This window comes from Somniosus microcephalus, chromosome 4 (genome assembly GCF_052327205.1).
Source record: "Somniosus microcephalus isolate GS21.2 chromosome 4, FLI_Smic_1.0, whole genome shotgun sequence".
Classification (NCBI taxonomy): Eukaryota; Metazoa; Chordata; class Chondrichthyes; order Squaliformes; family Somniosidae; genus Somniosus; species Somniosus microcephalus.
In genome coordinates, this window is record NC_140990.1 from 314,007,813 (window position 1) to 314,029,484 (window position 21,672).

General features: G+C 48.7%; 1 protein-coding gene across 1 annotated transcript; it reads right to left on the minus strand.

Moving 5' to 3' along the window:
• Window positions 1–7,648: 7,648 nt before the first annotated feature.
• Window positions 7,649–15,674, minus strand: LOC147120613 (uncharacterized). The gene is made up of 2 exons (XM_085986746.1): window positions 12,384–15,674; window positions 7,649–12,158 (listed from the first exon to the last, which is right to left on the minus strand). Exon 2 carries the CDS (start codon window positions 11,291–11,293, stop codon window positions 8,648–8,650), a length of 2,646 nt encoding a protein of 881 aa, XP_085842872.1. The 5' UTR covers window positions 11,294–12,158; window positions 12,384–15,674; the 3' UTR covers window positions 7,649–8,647.
• Window positions 15,675–21,672: the final 5,998 nt, after the last annotated feature.

Here is a 21,672-nt window from a genome sequence, read left to right on the forward strand (position 1 = left end):
TGCAGACCTCCAGACAATTTGGGTCACTCTTCAGATAGAAGGAGTCCAAGTAAAACTGGAATTGGACACTGGATCGGCATTGACGGTCATAAATAAGAAAGATTATGGAAAGTTATTCCAACATATTCCCCTACAGGATACGGGGATTATATTGAAAACATACACGGGGCAAAGAGTGTACCCCATCGGGAAAATAGAGGTTGCAGTGGTCCACAAGGGCGAAGACAGTCAAATAATGGACTTATATGTGATATCTGAAGGAGGTTCTCCACTACTAGGACGGGAGTGGATTAGGAAAATGAATATGGACTGGCATTTCCTACAAACAATAACGAGTGAGAACTCGGTGAAGATAGTCGGCCCAGACTCTGGAACGGATGATGGTAAGCCCAACTCAGGTGCAAAAGACAAAGTTTCAGCACAGAATTCCACTGAGCAACAACAACATAGTTTAACTGTGGATTCTGAGTCTGGCAAGTCTACTGATGTGCCCATTTCTGAGGGACACCGGGCTCGAACTCAACTCCATTTCAAACTACAACAGCAATTAGAACAAATGCTTTGCCGTTTTGAGCAAGAGTTGAATGCAACGAAAGAGTTCTTTGATATAGAGTTGGAGAATCTGGAAAGACAACAGAAGCAGCTGATGGAGAAAATGGAGCAGGAGCACACAAAACGTCTGATGTCAGAGGAGTTAACGGTCAGCCAACTCCTGCATATGCTGAAGGACAGGACTCTGAAATGGGAAAAACTTGAACACGAACTTCAATATTCAAACGAAAGGGGTTCGGAGCTCTCAAAGGTTATTGGAAAAGCTGAGGTGGCAACACAGACTGAGATGACTGCAACAGAGCAGCCCTTGGATGCCAAAAGTACGCTGACTCACGTCAACGTAGAACAACAGACCGCTGAAACAGCTGCTCCGGTAGAGGAATTGAATAGTCCGATCAATCAATCTCCAAAAGAAGTTGAAGTAGTAAAATCTCAAATGAGGTCATTAGTAAACGACTTGCTGAAAGCCCAGAAAAAGCTGGATGAAGAGGTACGCATGAAGAAGTCTCTTCAGGAAAGATGTCTGGACTTGGAACAAAAGCTGGGTATGGAGGAAATAGAAGACCCTCTCGCTGGCCTAGATCAGGACGACACCGAATATTACTATGTCCTGTCCTGCCCAACTTGTAACTTCGACTCCCACCATACAGAAATCATGGAGGAGCACCGAAAGTCTACGGAACATCGGGAGAAGGTGGCTCTACTACGGAAAAAGGAGGAAGAGAAGGAGGAACTGCGCATGCAGCTGGCAGCTGACAGTGGAGCCCAGAGAGTCTCCAAGAAGCAGAAAAGGAAAAGTCGAAACAGAAGATGACCCATCTGAACCATTATTACCTCTACCAGATCACACACGTGGTCCCTCCGAACGGAGCCAATTCAGTTCGGAAGTTCAAACTGTTAAATCCATGGAAGGACTATTGAATGAGTCACTCCAGCAACGTGAACCGACTACACCACAGAGATTGAATCTGTGAACTGTTTTCCGCAGAGACTGAATCTGTGATCTGTTTTGACATGAAGTTATCTATGTACCTATGTTATTCTGTTATGTAAACCTGAAGTTATATATGTATATATGTTATTACGTTATGTTAAATGGGGAGATGACTGTAAAGCTAGGAAGGGAGGAATGTTGTGTATGTAATATGTGTGCTACTTTGAACCTATGGACAGGACTGCACTACTTGTAGGGCGTAGTGATACGCAGTACCACTCCTGGCCATAGGGGTATAAATAGTACTGTGGGTACTGATCTCCCCTCAGTTCCCGCCTGTGGGCATGAAGTAAAGACCTACGTATAGTCCCTACCTCCAACCAGTAAAGACCTGTTTGAGTTATATGTTTAAGTCTTTGTGTTAATTGTTCAATACAATACACATACTTAACAGCAGGTACAGCACGGGTTTGTGGCGGAGCCACTAAAGGACTCAGACCGTTTGTATATAATTCCCTTTAACAACATGTTAGCTACAGCCTGAGCCTGTATCTTTATTTATACTGTTCACTTGTACAGAGCGTGATTACTTTAACAGCGCGGGGAAACGCGATGACGTCACGCCGTACATCACGTGATCCCCCACTGGCGGGAAGAACGTGATGACATCATCCACGGGACCGCCCGAGCAGTCCTCGTGGAGCCTCTGAACTGAACAGACCTACACTCGATGTTCTCCTGCAGTTACTTGTTTAAACCTGTTAGTTTCCGTTAAACTTTGTTTTGTTTGATCGCCTGAGTGGACCTCAGTCTTTGGATAGGAACTAGACATTCCTACATTGGTGACCCTGACTTTTGCGAACGGTTTTCGCAGAAGATACTCAACATGGAAACGAACGCCGTTACCTTGAAGCTACCGCAGTTCTGGGAGCAACAACCAGCCGCATGGTTCATCCAGGTTTGCCATCAGGGACATCATTGCGGATCAGACCCATTATTATTACGTGGTCTCCGCCCTCGACAGCGCCACAGCCTCGCGGATCGTCAGCCTACTCGGTAGTCCGCCTACTGATCGCAAGTATGACACGTTAAAGGCGCGATTGCTGCAGGTCTTCGGGCTCACGAAGTCGGAGCGCGCCCGCCGGCTGCTCGCTATGCCCAGCCTCGGGGACTCCAAGCCGTCTGAGCTAATGAGCCAGATGCTCACGCTCCTCGGTTCCGAACCGGAATGCTTCCTCTTCAGGGAGCTATTCCTCAGCCTACTCCCGGAGCAAGTTCAGGCTGCCCTAGCCAGGTCCGAAGTCACAGGCTGCGCGGAGCTTGCTGCCGAAGCGGACAAGATTTTCATGGTGACACAGCAGCACTGCGCGGCCACGAGGCGCCCATCCCCCACAGATGCTGCTCCAGCTCCTCAATCAGCGGGGTTGTGCTTCTACCACGCTCGTTTTGGTGCGAAAGCAAGATGCTGCCGCCCTCCCTGCAGTTTTTCGCTAAAAAAAAAACATCTACAGCCACCCTGGCGAAAGAGGACCGGGTCTAACGAGCGCCCCGCGGCTGTGATGGCCATCGGAAATTCAGGGAAGCTTCTCTTCATCACTGACTCCCTATCTGGTCGACATTTCCTTTGCGACACCGGAGCGCAGTGTAGCATCCTACCTGCGTCAAATCTCGATATACTAGCTGGGGGCCACGGCCCCGCCCTCGCGGCGGTTAATGGTGCGGCCATTCGGACCTTCGGAAGGCGGCGGGTCCAGGTGTCTTTCGGCGGCCAGCGCTTCCACTGGGTATTCATCATGGCCAAAGTCACGCAGGCCATCCTTGGGGCGGATTTTGTGTGTGCCAACGGCCTCCTGGTCGATGTCAGGCACCGCCGGTTGATCAATGCGACCACGTTCCACTCCATCCCGTGCCACCGCGGTAACGCCGTGCCTTCTTCTGTGCGTTCCCACCTCCAGACGACTTCACTCAGCTCCTCGGAGAGTCCCCAGATCTGACCAGGCCCAATTTCTCCTCCTCGGCCACTAAACATGGTGTAGAACATCACATCACCACTACCGGCCCCCCGGTTTACGCACGGGCCCGACGACGCGAACCCGGCAAGCTTGCGGCTGCGAAAGCGGAGTTCGACACGATGGAGCGGCTGGGGATTATTCGCTGGTCGAATAGTCCCTGGTCTTCGCATCTTCACATCGTTCCGAAACCCGGCGGCGGATGGCGGCCATGCGGCGACTACCGACGCCTGAATGACGCCACTACTCCTGATCCCGCATATTCAAGATTTGTCGGCCCATTTGACGGGAAATACCTTTTTTTCAAAAAGTCGACCTCGTCCATGGTTACCACCAGGTCCCCGTGCACCTGCAAGACATCCCGAAAACCGCAGTCATCACCCCATTCGGCCTGTTTGAATTTCTGCGGGTGCCGTTTGGCTTGAAGAACGCTGCACAGGCTTTCCAGCGCTTGATGGACTCCGTGCTTCGGGACCTAAAATTCCTCTTCGTCTACCTCGACGACATCCTCATCGCCAGCCCTAGCAAAGAGGAGCACTTCTGCCATTTGCGCACCCTCTTCACACGCCTCAGTCAACACGGTTTGATTATCAACCCGGCCAAGTGCCAGTTCGGCCTGCAGCGGATTGATTTCTTGGGCCACCGCATCACATCAGACGGCGCAATTCCCTTACAGACGAAGGTCGAGGCGGTTACATCTTTCCCACACCCGCAGACCGTCAAGGCCCTACAAGAGTTCCTCGGGATGGTCAATTTTTATCACCGGTTCGTCCCTAAGGCGGCTCTGCTTATGCAGCCCTTGTACGAGGCCCTCAAGGCCAAGTCCGGTAAGGATCCGATCAGCTGGATGGCTGAGATGGACCGGGCGTTCGTCGACACCAAAGGCGCCTTGGCCAACGCAACCATGCTGGCGCACCCACTTCAAGGTGCCACCATTGCCCTTACCACCGACGCGTCGGACTATGCAATCGGCGCAGTGCAGGAACAGTGGGTGAATGGGACGTGGCAACCGCTGGCGTTTTTCAGCCGTCAACTACGGCGAAACAAAAGAAAGTACAACACTTTCGACCGGGAGTTGCTGGCCCTTTTTCTAGCCATCCACCATTTCCGGTTCTTACTAGAGGGACGTCCGTTCACGGCTTTTGTGGACCACAAGCCACTAACGTACGCTATGGCCAAGACCGCCGAACCGTGGTCAGCTCGGCAACAACGTCGCCTGACGTTCATTTCAGAATTCACCACGGACATTCAGCATTTGTCCGGCAAAGACAATCTGGTGGTGGATTGCCCCTCCCGCGCGACTGTGCACGCAGTCCAACTCGGAATCGAATATGCCCTCATGGCTGCGGATCAAGCCTCGGACCCAGAGGTCCAAGCATACAGGACCAAATGCTACTTTGCGACGTCTCCATGGGAGCTCCCCGCCCTATCGTACCAGTCGCCTGGTGCCGAAAAGTGTTCGACGCCATACACGGGTTGTCACACCCTGGCATGAAGGCCTCGCAAAGGCTGATGTCGTCAAAATTCGTCTGGAGGGGTATGCACATGGATGTCCGTGACTGGGCCAACACCTGCGTGGTCTGCCAAAAGGCCAAGGTACAGCGTCATGTAAAAGCTCCATTGGCCACTTTCGCTGTTCCAGAGCTTCGATTCGACCACGTGAATGTGGACCTCGTGGGGCCGCTTCCACCTTCTCAAGGTTTTACACACATCCTCACAATGGTAGACCGCACCACTAGATGGCCAGAGGCAGTTCCTTTGGTTTCCACCACTTCGGCAGACGTGGCCAGAGCTTTCATCTCCTCTTGGGTTGCTCGTTTCGGGGTACCGGCGGACATCTCTTCCGATCGTGGACCGCAGTTTTCCTCTGAGCTCTGGAACGCTGTGGCTCAGGGGCTCGGCACCAAACTACATTGCACCACTGCCTATCATCCACAGGTGAACGGCCTGTGCGAGCGATTCCACAGGTTGCTCAAAGCCGCTCTGCGGGCCAGTCTTCAATGCGCAGGATGGGTGGACACTTCCCTGGGTCTTTTTGGGTCTTCGTACGGTGCCCCAAGAAGATTTGCAATCGTCCTCGGCGGAACTCGTATATGGCCAGCCACTGCGAGTACCAGGGGATTTCCTCCCGTCTCCAACAGAGCCATGGTCCGCATCCCAGCAACTCGTCAGCCACCAGGAAGCGGCCAGATGTTTCGCTCCAGTGCCTATGTCACATCATGGCTTACAGAGCTCCCACGTCCCAACTGAGCTGAAAAGCGCCGAGTACGTGTTTATCCGCCACGACGCTCACCGGGATCCGCTCAAGCCTCCTTACACTGGTCCTTTCCGCGTCATAGAGCCGGGAGACAAAACCTTTTCAGTCGATATCGGAGGTAAACCGGACCACATTTCGGGTGACCGGTTGAAGCCGGCACACTTAGACCTGGACTGCCCAGTCGAAATCGCTCAACCGCCAAAACGTGGCCAACCGCCCACAGTCGCCGTGCCAGATCCACCACAACCGCCCGCCAGTTTGACCACCGTCCATCAGCTTCCACTTGAGGGTTACAGAAGCCGCTCGGACAGGCTTGTCAGGCCTCCTCGCCGTCTCACTTTTGCTGTTAAAGACAATTCTGGGGGGGGCGCATGTGGCGGAGCCACTAAAGGACTCAGATCGTTTGTATATAATTCCCTTTAACAACATGTTAACAACAGACCGGAAAGCCCTGCAGCGGGTAGTCAAAACTGCCCAACGCATTACCGGCACCCGGCTACCGACCATAGAGCACATATACCAGAAATGCTGTTTATGGAGGTCACGGACCATCATCAAAGACCCTACCCACCCCAGCCACAGTCTGTTCGCCCTCCTGCCATCTGGGAGACGCTACAGATGCATTCGCACCCGAACGACCAGATTTAGGAACAGCTTCTTTCCCAGGGCTGTCATCCTACTGAACTCCACAAATAAACTCTAAAGCCTGCACATCTGCCAATGCACTTTATTATGGTTATGTTTATGTTAATGTATTACAAGCCAAATGAATGTTGAATGTTTAAATGTCTTAATCTAAATGTACACTCTCGGGAGCCGCAAGCCTACATTTCGTTGTACTGCACTTGTGCACTAACATTGACAATAAAGTTGATTATGATTATGATTATGATGTTAGCTACAGCCTGAGTCTGTATCTTTATTTATACTGTTTACTTGTACAGAGCGTGATTACTTTAACAGCGCAGGGAAACGCGATGACATCACGCCATACATCACGTGATCCCCCACTGGCGGGAAGAACGTGATGACGTCATGACGTCAACCACGGGACCGCCCGAGCAGTCTTCGTGGAGCCTCCGAACTGAACAGACCTACACTCGATGTTCTCCTGCAGTTACTTGTTTAAACCTGTTAGTTTCCATTAAACTTCGTTTTGTTTGATCGCCTGAGTGGACCTCAGTCTTTGGATAGGAACTAGACATTCCTATAGGTTAGATAAAATCTCCCTCTACACTGTCCCATCAAACACTCCCAGGACAGGTACAGCACAGGTTAGATACAGAGTAAAGCTCCCTCTACACTGTCCCATCAAACACTCCCAGGGCTGGTACAGCACAGGTTAAATACAGAGTAAAGCTCCCTCTACACTGTCCCATCAAACACTCCCAGGGCAGGTACAACACGGGTTAGATACAGAATAAAGCTCCCTCTACACTGTCCAAGTTATAAGTTTCAGTCCCACATTAGTCCTCCTACTGCCTCAGCATGACATTTTTCCATGTCCAACACTAAACCTCCTGTTGCCTTTTGGAGTGAGATGCTAGGGAAGTCCTGTTACAACTGTACAGGGCATTGGTGAGACCACACCTGGAGTACTGCGTACAGTTTTGGTCTCCTTATTTAAGGAAGGATATACTTGCATTGGAGGCAGTTCAGAGAATGTTCACGAGGTTGATTCCGGAGATGAAGGGGTTGTCTTATGAAGATAGTTTGAGCAGGTTGGGCCTATACTCATTGGAGTTTAGAAGAATGAGAGGTGATCTTATTGAAACATATAAGATTCTGAAGGGGCTTGACAGTTTAGATGCCGTGTCCTGGCCGCGCTACACGTGCTCCTATCTAGCTATCCAGCAAGTTAAACACTCATTCAAAATAATTCTTCGTGAAGCGGTTTGCTGTTTGAAGCTTTTACTTGAACGAATTTGTGAAACTGTAAACAAAGACAAAGTATGTTTTGTACATAAACTGAGTACTACACATTCGATATTACACAAGATATAAACATATTTACAACAGTAGAATAGACTAATTGTATAACTAACTAACATTTGAACTAACTTCTGTAACTATTAAATATTAACCTTTTATAAACATAGTATTATCAAAATATTACTCTGACAACATTGCTATTATGCTAAGAACTAAAGATACTCACAGATATTGCGCTTGGCCTAACATATGAAGTCAGATTACACTGGATTGTAATGGAACCTCTCATAGCAAATTCTCCATTACTCAAGTCAGGTTCTTCCTGGCAAAACTGCTTCCTGGGGTCAACAGGAAGAAAGGTAGGAAGGTCAAATGACCTCTCACAGGAAGAAAGGAACAGATGACCTTTCCAGCTTACAAACTGTTAACACAATAACCGCCACCAGAGGGTGCTATTGCATGTAAAAATGTCCAGAATGTCACATAATGTCCATCGGTCCAGAACACTCCCCGTCTGGGGTCATTAACGACTCCACATAGTCCGAACCCTACTTGTCACTGGAGTCCTCTGGCGACAAAAGAACAACCACCTCAGAGGCGGGCCGTTGGTGTCGACGATAGGATGCAGCTTCCATAGACTGCTGTGAGGGGGTAGGTTGCGTTCTGCTACGTACAGTTCCAATCTGGGTATGGTGAGGTCTGGCTGGTGCGCCAACTTGCCTCTATCAAAGACGAAGCCGATTTTGCTTTGTCCTTCTTGAGTGGTGACCTTCAGATAAGCCACACTTGCAATGGCCTTAGCGGATGCATCTGCAAAAGACACAAAGCTCTTTGAATTGGGCATTTAAGGGAGAGAAAGACGAATAGCAGCGAGGTATTCGGATCTCCTGTAAGTCTTGGAGTGAGTCTCTCCATCTGTCCCACTCTGCTTCCATCTCTTCAGGGAGAGGTGAATCCCACTCTTCAGCGCGTATGGAGAGTTCCCTGAGGAGCAGCCTGCCTTGTATGGTGACGGGCTAAGAAGCCGAGAGGGTCGTATAGGCTGTTGACTGTAGAGAGCACTCCTCTACGTGTGAAGGGTTTCTTGGCGTCTAGGACTTGGAACGTGAACGTGTCTGTTGCTATGTTCCACGACACCCCTAGGCTACGCTGTAGGGGGAGGTCATCAGTGAAGAGGTCTAGGTCTTTGACGTCCTTAGCATGATCTTCAGGGGGGAATGTCTCCATCACTGCTGGTCTGTTAGAGGCTATCTTATGCAGCCTGAGGTTGGATAGTGCAAGTAGTTCCTGGGCTCGTCCGAGGGTACTGATGGCCTCTGCTTCGGTCGGGAATGACTCCAGTGCGTCGTCGACGTAGAACTCTCGTTCGATGAACCCTCTCACATCACTGCCAAAGTCGTCGTCTTCTTCCTTGGCAGCCCTCCTTAGTCCGTATATGGCGACAGCAGGGAACGGGCTATTCCCAAAGACATGGACACGCATTCTGTAGTCCACAATGTCTCTATTAGGCTCATTGTCCCGATACCACAGGAAGCGGAGGAAGTCTCTGTGGTCTTCTCTCACCACGAAGCAATGAAACATGTGCTGGATATCAGCGGTGATGGCGACAGGCTCTTTCCTGAATCTCATGAGCACTCCCAAGAGGCTGTTGTTAAGATCAGGCCCTGTGAGGAGTACGTCGTTGAGAGAGACTCCCTGATATGGTGCACTGGAGTCAAACACCATGCGGATCTGTCTACTGCATGGGGTAAGGTAGCTTGGACGACCATTCTCCAAGATGGAAGTCTTGAGTGTGCTCACCTGAGATGGCTTGTGAGCGCCCTTGAGGCACACATCTCCAACAACGACCCAGCCGAGGTCTAGCCTTTGGGCGAAAGGGGTGTCATGTGGACCGTTGATCTGCTCCCTTATCTTATGTACCCTCAGGATGTCTCTTCCCAACAACAGAAGTATGCTTGCATCTGGGTCAAGAGGTGGGATCGCGTCTGCAATGCGTCTCAGATGACAGTGATGACGAGCTGCATTCGGAGTGGGAATCTCAGAACGGTTGACGGGGACTTGATTACATTCGATGAGTGTAGGAAGGGGGAGACTAATCTTCCCATCGACTGACTCAACAACGTAACCGCAGGCCCTCCTGCCGGCTGTCTCTGAAAGTCCAGCACACGTCTTCAGCGTGTAAGGCGACGGACTTCCTTTGATCTTGAAGATGTTGAAGAACTCGTATCTTGCTAGAGAACGATTGCTTTGTTCATCTAGTATGGCATACATCTTTTCAGATTCCTGGCGACATCCTGCAGGGTACACATCAATGAGGCATATCTTGGAGCATGCTCTTGCGCTCAATCCTCCTCCACACACCTCGGTGCACCTGGATGTAATCTCCGTACCAACAGCTCCCTCTCTCTCCCCGCCGTGCTCTGATGCGGGAGGAGGCGTTTCTGACTTCCAAGGAGCTGGGCCTGGGTGTAGTGCTGAAACGTGCCGATCACTTTCACATTCACTGCATTTTGCATCCACCTTGCAGTTCTTGGCGAGATGGCTCGTGGACGAGCAGCACCTGAAACATATAGAGTTCTCTTTAAGATATTGTTTCCGATCTTCCAGGGACATCTCCCTGAAGCCTCTGCACTTCTTTAAAGGATGGGGCATGTTGTGGATAGGGCATTGTTTGCTCATATCCTCAGGTTTCTTCTGAATCTTTGTGTGCTCAGTTGAGGACACTTGCATTCTGTGGACAGATATTGGTGTCTTTCCATGTCTGTCGAACTTGTCTCTTCTGGCAAGTGCTGGTTGGGAGGAGAAGAAGTTGAAGCTGGGGTCGTTCCTGGCTTTGGCTTCTTTACGGATGAATTTAACGAACGCAGAGAATGGTGGGAACGCCACGTTGTGCTTCAGCTTGAACTTTGATCCAAACGTTATCCACTTCTCCTGCAGGTTAAATGGAAGCTTCTCAATGATGGGACTTACCCCTCTGGAAGTGTCTAAGTACGATAGACCGGGTAGGTAACCGTCCTGCTTTGCGGCTTCGAGTTCCGACAGCAGATCTCCAAGGTCGCGGAGCTTCTGGGGTTCCTTACTCGTCAACCTCGGAAAGTTCGCCAACCTGTCAAAGAGAGCCCTTTCAATGGCTTCGGGCGAGCCATAGCTTTCTTCCAGCCTCACCCAAGCCTTCTTCAACCCCTCTGGCAGCTGCCCCACATTGGCCGCTTTTATCCTGCAGGCCTGTCCGGTGGACTCTGGGCTGAGCCATTTGATAAGGAGGCCGAGCTCTTCTCCTGCCGACAGGTCTAAGCCCGATATGGCATCGTGGAAGCAGGACTTCCAAGCCCGATAATTCTCTGGCCTGTCATCAAACTTGATTAACCCCGAAGTCACCAGGTGGGTGCGTGCAAGGTATTTGGCGAGGTCGTAGGTGCTGGGACCTGGGCCAGGGTTGCCTTGGCTGGGGGCTCTGTTGGGGGTCTCAAGGGACCGAGAGGGGATTTGCCTCTGACTTTCTCTATTCAGCACCCTATTCCTTTGCACCGTGTCTTCAGTTCTGCTAGCGGAGACTCTGCGGCTTGAGGCACGCCGTCTGCTTTGACCTTGGTTGGCAACTTGTGGCATGTTATATGAAGTGTTTGCGTCTGCAGAGATGTGCGGGCCTCCATCCCTTTCTCCTGTAAACTGTATGTCGGCATGGTCGCTCACGTAATCTATGGTGCGCAGTCGTGGACTCTGCCACGGAACGGGAATTAAAGGTTTGTAAGCTGTCTCGGGATCAGCTCCCTCCAAAATTGCCTCGAATACTTGTGTCTCGGCTAATGCAGCATCTATCTCTTTTTGTTGCTGCAGAGCGTCTAATGTGGCTTGGAGACGGGCCTGTTCAGCCTGGCGTTCCGCTTGGTGTCAGGCCTGTTCAGCCTGGCGTTCCACTTGGTGTCGGGCCTGTTCCGCTTGGTGTCGGGCCTGTTCCGCTTGGTGTCGGGCCTGTTCCGCTTGGAATTCAGCTTGGAGACGGGCCTGACTTACTTTTATTTCTATTTCACTGTCCGTATGCGCAGCTCTGGCTTGAGCTGCTCCTAGTTTAGCCCGTGCTCTGGCGAGGGCTATGCTTACTCTAGAACCACCCGATGACCGTGAGCCAACTTGCGACCTGTAGTAACCGGTGCTTATAGACCGATTGTCACGTTCTACAGTTTCGTCTGCCTGTTTAAGGTCTTCTACTTGCTGCAAAGCATTTTCGTTATTATCTTCTGACATGTTGATGTGAGGTAGATGTGCTCTACGAGGTTAAGGCTTACTCTGGGTTCCTCCTGCTCCGCTCTTCACAGCTAGCCGTATTGCTATCTTTTCACTGATATCTTTTCACTGTACTGGCCGCGCTAGACATGCTCCTATCTAGCTATCCAGCAAGGTAAACACTCATTCAAAATAATTCTTCGTGAAGCGGTTTGCTGTTTGAAGCTTTTACTTGAACGAATTTGTGAAACTGTAAACAAAGACAAAGTATGTTTTGTACATAAACTGAGTACTACACATTCGATATTACACAAGATATAAACATATTTACAACAGTAGAATAGACTAATTGTATAACTAACTAACATTTGAACTAACTTCTGTAACTATTAAATATTAACCTTTTATAAACATAGTATTATCAAAATATTACTCTGACAACATTGCTATTATGCTAAGAACTAAAGATACTCACAGATATTGCGCTTGGCCTAACATATGAAGTCAGATTACACTGGATTGTAATGGAACCTCTCATAGCAAATTCTCCATTACTCAAGTCAGGTTCTTCCTGGCAAAACTGCTTCCTGGGGTCAACAGGAAGAAAGGTAGGAAGGTCAAATGACCTCTCACAGGAAGAAAGGAACAAAGGTCAAATGACCTCACACAGGAAGAAAGGAACAGATGACCTTTCCAGCTTACAAACTGTTAACACAATAACCGCCACCAGAGGGTGCTATTGCATGTAAAAATGTCCAGAATGTCACATAATGTCCATCAGTCCAGAACATGCAGAGAGGATGTTTCCCCTTGTGGGGGAATCTAGAACTAGGGGGCATAATTTCAGAATAAGGGGCACCCTTTTAATTCGGAAATGAGAAAAAATTTCTTCTCCGAGGGTCGTGAATCTTTGGAATTCTCTTCCCCAGAGAGCTGTGGAGGCTGGGTCACTGAATATATTTAAGGTGGAGATAGACAGATTTTTGAATGATAAGGGAGTCAGGGGTTATGGGGAGCGGGCAGGGAAGTGGAGTTGAGGCCAAGATCAGATCAGCCACGATCTTATTGAATGGCGGAGCAGGCTCGAGGGGCCAAATGACCGACTCCTGCTCCTACGTCTTATGTTCTTATGTTCTTTGACAAGTCAGGTGGTTGCCCATTATTGCTCTGGGCCCTTGCTCACTAGGAACTCAACTGAAACTTCCCAAAATCATCTCATGTAGGTCTGTTACTGCCAGCAGGAAGAAACTTTCATCTGACCAATGTGGCCTGACTGACTCCGAGGCGAGAGTGCCAACAGTAAGCCAAGGCTGACCCCTAAGCTGAGTCACCCGTGACTGCCCTCCCACAATACAGGACACTAGCAACGTCAAATAGGCTAGGAGCAAAGGTCAGGTTATATTTGGAGATACATCGGAATGTACGGGTCCAGAGGAGGTCATCGGAATCACGTGGTCAGTCCCAAAGATCTCATGGCACCCCTCAATCCCATTCTCTGCCATATATCTATCCAATTCTCTCTTGAATTCGTTGTCACTACCCACCTCTACCACATCCCTGGTCAGTGGGATCCACACATGCATCACCCTGTGTGTGAAGTAATTTAACCCAAGATGTCTTCACCTTGCCCCTGAGGCCACGTTCCCTTGTTCTGGCTAGATGGCACCGAGTGTGGCTTTTGAAAGCTGGTAGATTGTAGCAACAACAACAACTTGTATTTATATAGCACCTTTAACGCAGCAAAACGTCCCAAGGTGCTTCTCAGGAACTTTATCAGACAAAATTTGACAATCGAGCCACATAAAGAGATATTAGGACAGGTGACCAAAAGCTTGGTCATAAAGGTAGGTTTTAAGAAGCATCGTAAAGGAGGAAAGAGAGGCGGAGAGGTTTAAGGAGAGAATTCCAGAGCTTAGGGCCTCGGCAGCTGAAGACACGGCCGCCAATGGTGGAGCGATGGCAATAGGGGGATGCTCAAGAGGCCAGAACGCAGAGATCGTAGAGGATTGTCAGACTCCAGCAGGTTAGAGAGATAGGGAAGGGGCGAAGCCATGGAGGGATTTGAAAACAAGGATGAGAATTTTTAAGTTGAGCCGCTGCTTAACTGGGAGCCAATGTAGGTCAGCGAGCACAGGGGTGATGGGTGAACGGGACTTGGTGCGAGTTAGCAGGAAGGGAAGGCGTGGGGGTGGGGTAGTAACATAGAAGATAGGAGCAGGAGTAGGCCATTCGGCTCCTCGAGCCTGCTCCACCATTTAATGAGATCATGGCTGATCATCCAAATTCAGTACCCTGTCCCTGCTTTCTCCCCATATCCCTTGATCCCTTTAGCCTTAAGAAATATATCTAACTCTTCTTGAATATATTTAATGAATGGGCCTCAACTGCCTTTTGTGGTAGAGAATTCCACAGGTTCACCACTCTCTGGGTGAAGAAATTTCTCTTCATCTCTGTCCTAAATGGTTTACCCCTTATCCTTAGACTGTGACCCCTGGTTCTGGTTGCCCCCGGCATCGGGAACATCCTTCCTGCATCTAGTCTGTCTAGTCCTGTTAGAATTTTATAAGTTTCAATGAAATCCCCTCTCATTCTTCTAAACTCCAGAGAGTATAAGCCCAATCGACCCAATCTCTCCTCATACGTCATTCCTGCCATCCCAGGTATCAGTCTGGTGAATCTTCGCTGCACTCCCTCCATGGCAACAACATCCTTCCACAGCCCATACAGCAGCGACGGCGGCAGTGCGGACCTGGGAGGAGTGGCAAGGCGGCGGCGGCGGCGATACCAACTCAGCACCGGCAGAGTTTTCAAAGAGTGACATCAGAAGTCAAAAGTGACGTCGGCACAAGGGGAGGGAGCAGATTGAGGCCAATGTCGGGAGCGGAGGTACAAGGCTTACCAATCTTACAGACCGGCGGCGGCGTTCCGGAGCCACGTCACGATTCGAAAAGTGACGCGGGCAAGAGGAAGCAGCTGATTGGGTGAGTACGGCCTGGTGAGTATTTATATTACTCTATAGTTTGACAGTTAAGATTAATAGTTTATAAAGTTTAGAAGGTCTTAATTTTTGTGGTTATACTTTCTAAGGTCCCTGTTGTGTATTGGGGAGTGCTAGTAACCAAGGGCCCTTGAGTATATCATTTAATTGTAGTGTAATTAGTGGTATTGATTTGATTTAAATTAATTTAAATTAATTAAAGGGTAAGTCATGGCAGGACAGCTCTGCCCCATGGCATGCTCCTCCTGCGCCATGTGGGAAATCAGGGACACTTCCTGTGTCCCTGACGACCATGTGTGTGGGAAGTGTACCCAGCTGCAGCTACTGGCAGACCGCATTGCGACGCTGGAGCTGCGAATGGATACATACTGGAGCATTCGCAATGCTGAGGACATCGTGAATAGCATGTTTAGGGAGCTGGTCACACTGCAGGTAAAGGCTGCACAGGCAGGAAGGGAATGGGTGACCACCAGGCAGAGTAGTAGCTGCAGGCAGGTAGTGCAGGGGTCCCCTGTGGCCATACCCCTCTCAAACAGATATACCAGTTTGAACATAAGAACATAAGAAATAGGAGCAGGAGTAGGCCAATCGGCCCCTCGAGCCTGCTCCACCATTCAATAAGATCATGGCTGATCTGATCCTAACCTCAAATCTTCTATCACTCTGCATCCACCCGAACCCATGTGATCTCCCGGGAGAGGCGAAAAACCAGATAAAGGCCCAATGGCCAATTTGGGAGAAAAAAATCTGGGAAATTCCTCTCCGACCCATCTAGGCGATCGAAATTCTTCCAGGAGATCACTCTGTCCCTATATTTTCTACAGTACTTACCTTCTGTAAAGGCGATCTCCACCCCAGCCAGGAACAGGAATAAAACCATCTCCTGAAATCTAACAGAATTAGAACACAGTAGGAGCAGAACAAGGCTACACGGCCCCTGGGCCCGCTCCACTACCCACAGGGCCATGACCATTCCGAACCCAGACTCATGTCCAATTTCCTGCCCGCTCCCCGTAACCCTTAATTCCCTTTACTTCTAGGAAACTATCTATTTCTGTTTTAAATTTATTTAATGATGTAGCTTCCACAGCTTTCTGGGGCAGCAAATTCCACAAACCTACCACCCTCTGAGTGAAGAAGTTTCTCCTCATCTCAGTTTTGAATGAGCAGCCCCTTATTTTAAGATTATGCCCCCTAGTTCTAGTTTCACCCATCATTGGGAACATCCTCACCGCATCCACCCGATCAAGCCCCTTCACAATCTTACATGTTTCAATAAGATCGCCTCTCATTCTTCTGAACTCCAATGAGTAGAGTCCCAATCTACTCAACCTCTCCTCATATGACCACCCCCTCATCCCCGGGATTAACCGAGTGAACCTTCTTTGTACTGACTCGAGAGCAAGTATGTCTTTTCTTAAGTATGGACACCAAAACTGTATGCAGTATTCCAGGTGCGGCCTCACCAATACCTTGTACAACTGCAGCAATACCTCCCTGTTTTTATATTCCAACCCCCTAGCAATAAAAGCCAACATTCCATTGGCCTTCTTAATCACTTGCTGCACCTGCATACTAACTTTTTGAGTTTCGTGCACCAGGACCCCCAGATCCCTTTGTACTACAGTACTTTCCAGTTTCTTGCCATTAAGATAATAACTTGCTCTATGATTTTTCCTGCCAAAGTGCATAACCTCACACTTTCCAGTATTGTATTCCATCTGCCAAATCTCTGCCCACTTACTTAGCCTGTCTATGTCCCTTTGCAGGTTTTTTATGTCCTCCTCACTCACTACTTTCCGTCCCATCTTTGTATCATCTGCAAACTTTGATATGTTACACTCGGTCCCCTCCTCCAAATCGTTAATATAGATTGTAAAGAGTTGGGGACCCAGCACTGACCCCTGCGGAACACCACTAGTTACTGGTTGCCAATCTGAGAACGAACCATTTATCCCAACTCTCTGCTTTCTGTTAGAGAGCCAATCCTCCACCCACGCCAGAATATTACCCCCAATCCCGTGATTTTTTATCTTGAGCAATAATCTTTTGTGTGGCACCTTGTCAAATGCCTTTTGGAAGTCTAAATACACTACGTCCACTGGTTCCCCTTTATCCACCCTGTATGTTACTTCCTCAAAAAACTCCAGCAAATTTGTTAAACATGACTTCCCCTTCATGAAACCATGCTGAGTTTGCCCTATTAAATTATGTTTATCCAAATGTCCCGTTACTGTCTCCTTAATAATGGACTCTAACATTTTACCAACCACAGATGTTAGGCTAACAGGTCTATAGTTTCCAGCCTTCTGCCTACTACACTTTTTAAATAAGGGTGTCACATTAGCAGTTTTCCAATCTGCCGGGACCTTTGCTGAGTCCAGTGAGTTTTGGAAAATTATTACCAATGCATCCACAATCCCTACCGCTACTTCCCTCAAGACCCTGGGATGCAAGCCATCAGGTCCAGGGGATTTATCCGCCTTGAGTCCCATTATTTTACCAAGTACCACTTCCTTAGTGATTTTAATTGTATTTAGTTCCTCCCCCCCTAGAGCCCCCTGTTTGTCCAGTGTTGGGATATTCTTAGTGTCCTCTACTGTAAAGACTGATACAAAATAATTGTTCAGTGTTTTTGCCATCTCCATGTTTCCCACCATTAATTTCCCGGTCTCATCCTCTAAGGGACCAACATTTACTTTAGCCACCCTTTTTCTTTTTATATAACTATAGAAACTTTTACTGTCTGTTTTTATATTTTTTGCTAATTTACTTTCATAATCTATCTTCCCTTTCTTAATCAATCTTTTTGTTATTTTTTGCTGTCTTTTAAAGACTTCCCAATCTTCCATCCTCCCACTAGATTTGGCTACCTTATATGCCCTTGTTTTTAGTCGGATACTATCCTTAATTACTTTACTTAGCCACGGATGGCTATCTTTTCTTTTACACCCTTTTTTCCTCAGTGGAATATATTTTTTTTGGAAGTTGTAAAATAACTCCTTAAATGTACACCACTGGTCATGTACCGTCTTACCCTTTAATCTATTTTCCCAGTCCACTCTAATTAATTCCGCTCTCATACCTTCATAGTCTCCTTTATTCAAGCTCAGCACGCTTGTTTGAGATCCAACCTTCTCACCCTCTAATTGAATATGGAACTCAACCATGTTATGGTCACTCATTCCAAGGGGATCCTTTACTAGGACATTTTTAATTAATCCTGTCTCATTACACAGGACCAAATCTAAGGTTGCTTGCCCCCTGGTCGGTTCAGTTACATACTGCTCAAGAAACCCATCCCTAATACACTCAATGAACTCTTCCTCAAGGCTGCTCTGCCCAATTTGATTTGTCCAGTTAATATGATAATTAAAATCCCCCATAATTATAGCTGTTCCCTTATTACAAGCCTCAACTATTTCCTGATTAATACTCCGTCCAACAGAGTTGCAACTGTTCGGAGGCCTATAGACTACACCCACTAGTGTTTTTTTCCCCTTATTATTCCTTACCTCCACCCAAACTGTTTCACTATCCTGCTCCTTTGACCCAATATCATTTCTCTGTATTATAGTGATTCCTTCCTTTATTAACATAGCCACCCCACCTCCTCTCCCTTCCTGCCTGTCCTTCCTGATTGTTAAATAACCTGGTATGTTTAATTCCCAGTCATGGTCACCCTGCAGCCATGTTTCTGTAATGTCCACAAGATCATACCCATATGTCATTATTTGTGCCGTTAACTCATTCATTTTGTTACGAATGCTACGTGCATTCAGATAAAGAACTTTCAAATATGTTTTGTAACACTTAGTTCCTGTTTTTTCCCTTTTTAGTACTTTACTTTTTACTCCATACCTTCTGTCCCTTCCTGACACATTCTGTTTTTTAATTCCCCCACTGCTACCTAAGTCTATGACCTTCTCTGTTGTCATTTCTATTATTTGCTCTCTAGAAACCTCCCCCCCACTAATTAGTTTAAAGCCCTCTCTACAGCCCTAGTTATATGATTCGCCAGGACTCTAGTCCCAGCACTGGCCAAGTGGAGTCCGTCCCAACAGAACAGCTCCCTCCTGTCCCAGTACTGGTGCCAGTGTCCCAAGAAGCAAAACCCATTTCTCCCACACCAGTCTTTGAGCCACGCATTTAACTCTTTAATTTTATTTATCCTAGCCAAATTCGCTCGTGGCTCAGGTAATAACCCAGAGATTATTACCCTTGAGGTTCTGTTTTTTAATTTGACCCCTAGCTGCTCATACTCCTTTAACAGAACCGTCTTCCTTGTCCTATCTACGTCGTTTGTACCAACATGGACCACGACAACTGGATCCTCCCCCTCCCACTGCAAGTTTCTTTCCAGCCCAGAAGAGATGTCCTTAACCCTGGCACCAGGCAGGCAACACAGCCTTCGGGACTCCCGCTCTTGACTGCAGAGAACCCTATCTATCCCCCTAATGATACTATCCCCTACCACTACAACATTTCTTTTTACTCCCTCCACTTGAATGGCCCCCTGTACCACGGTGCTGTGGCCAGGTTGCTCATCCTCCCTGCAGTCCCCGCTCCCGACCTCACAGGGAGTAAGAACCTCGATCCTGCTGGACAAGAACAAGGGCTGCGTCTCCTTCAACACTACATCCTGGATCCCTGTACCTTCCTCACTCGTAGTCACACCGTCCTGTCCCTGACCACGGACTACATCTGCAGTAATTAACTTCATAGGTGTGACCATCTCCTGAAACATAGAGTCCAGGAACTTCTCCCCCTCCCTGATGTGTCGCAGTGTCCGAAGCTCGGTCTCAAGCTCCATAACATGGAACTTGAGTTCCTCTTGCAGCAAACACTTGTCGCAGATGTAATCACCGTTAGCCTCAATGGGGTTCACCGGCAGCCTCAATGGGGTTCACCGGCTCCCACATCTCGCAACAGTAACACATCACCTGCTCCATTCTATATAATTAATTTAATTTCTTATTAGTTATGAAGACCCTGCCCGGATATATATGATAATATCACACCACTATTCAATAGGACTTACCAACTTAAAGGTATGAAAGAGAAGAGAAGGAAGAAAACCAACCAACCAGCTGATCACCAACCTCCTCCTTGAATACTGTCTGTGGAGCCTGTTTGGTTGACTCGTCTCGCTGCTCCGCCTCCACAGTGCTGTCTAAGCCTGGGAGTGGGGAATAAAACAGAGCAAAAAACACACCCTCACCTCCCACTTATCCGAACTCTCCCACTTAGCAAAACTCCAACAGCACTCAATGCACAAAGCACTCCGTGCACTGCACTAGCCCCTCCCCTTTTATACCCGGATTCTACTTCCTGTTTAAACTGCCCAAGAGTTTAAAAAACCCTTAAAAAATTAAACTTACTTCAAATAATTGACTTCTTAACACACTAAAATTCACAAAATACACTTAAATGATTTTTCTCCCACTTAGCAAAACTCCAACAGCACTCAATGCACAAAGCACTGGATATTGTTGAGGGAGATGGCTTATCGGGGGAAGGCAGCAGCAGCCAACTTCCTGGCACCGTGGGTGGTTCTGCTGCACAGGACGGGAGGAAAAAGAGCGGGAGAGCTATAGTGATAGGGGATTCTATTGTAAGGGGAATAGATAGGCGTTTCTGCGGCCGCAAACGAGACTCCAGGATGGTATGTTGCCTCCCTGGTGCAAGGGTCAAGGATGTCTCAGAGCGGCTGCAGGGCATTCTGGAGGGGGAGGGTGAACAGCCAGTTGTTGTGGTGCATATAGGTACCAACGATATAGGTAAAAACTGGGATGAGGTCCTAAAAGCTGAATATAGGGAGTTATGAGGTAAATTAAAAAATAGGACCTCAAAGGTAGTAATCTCAGGATTGCTACCAGTGCCACGTGCTAGTCAGAGTAGAAATAGAAGGATATTTCAGATGAATATGTGGCTAGAGGAATGGTGCAAGGGGGAGGGATTCAAATTCCTGGGACATTGGAACTGGTTCTGGGGGAGGTGGGACCAGTACAAACTGGACGGTTTGCACCTGGGCAAGAACGGGACCGATGTCCTAGGGGGGAGTGTTTGCTAGTGCTGTTGGGGAGGGTTTAAACTAAAATGGCAGTGGGTGGGGAACCTGTGCAGGGAGGCAGAGGAAAGGGAAACAAGGATAGAAGCAAAAGACAGGAAGGAGAAATGCAAAAGTGGCAGTCAGAGAAATGAAGGGTTTAAATCAAACATGGCCACAGTAAATAATAATTCTAAAAGGTCTAAGAGTGTTAAAAAAAACAAGCCTGAAGGCTTTGGCCTAGAAATTCGGTGGGGCGCCAAGCTCGCCTGGGCGCCGGAATTACCGCTCCGGACGGAGCCACTTGCGCCAGCCGGAAATTCAGTTTCAGCGCCCCAAACGGAAGCGGGGAGCTGCTCGAGGCACCCCGCATCCCTCTTGGGGCGCTGCAACTGAATATCGCAGCGCAACGTGCCGCAGCGCCGCGCGCTGCGGTACTGCAGGCCTTCCTCCCCTTCTTAAAGAGGCGGGGCCTGCACCAGCGCGATCAGAGATTGCGAGTGCCGGCAAAAGAGCCTGGCACCGAGGAGAAGTGCCGGGCTCTTGGGACACAGCCGGCACTGCCCGGGGGGGGCTCAGGAGGCCGGGGACGGCGGCGCGAGGAGGTGCTGGCAGGCGCCCAGCAAAAAAAATGGCTGCCTCGCACCTCCCCTTTAATTAGCGCCACTACCGCTGCAGGTAGGCCCCCCTGAACCAGTCGCAAATTGCGACCGGCGT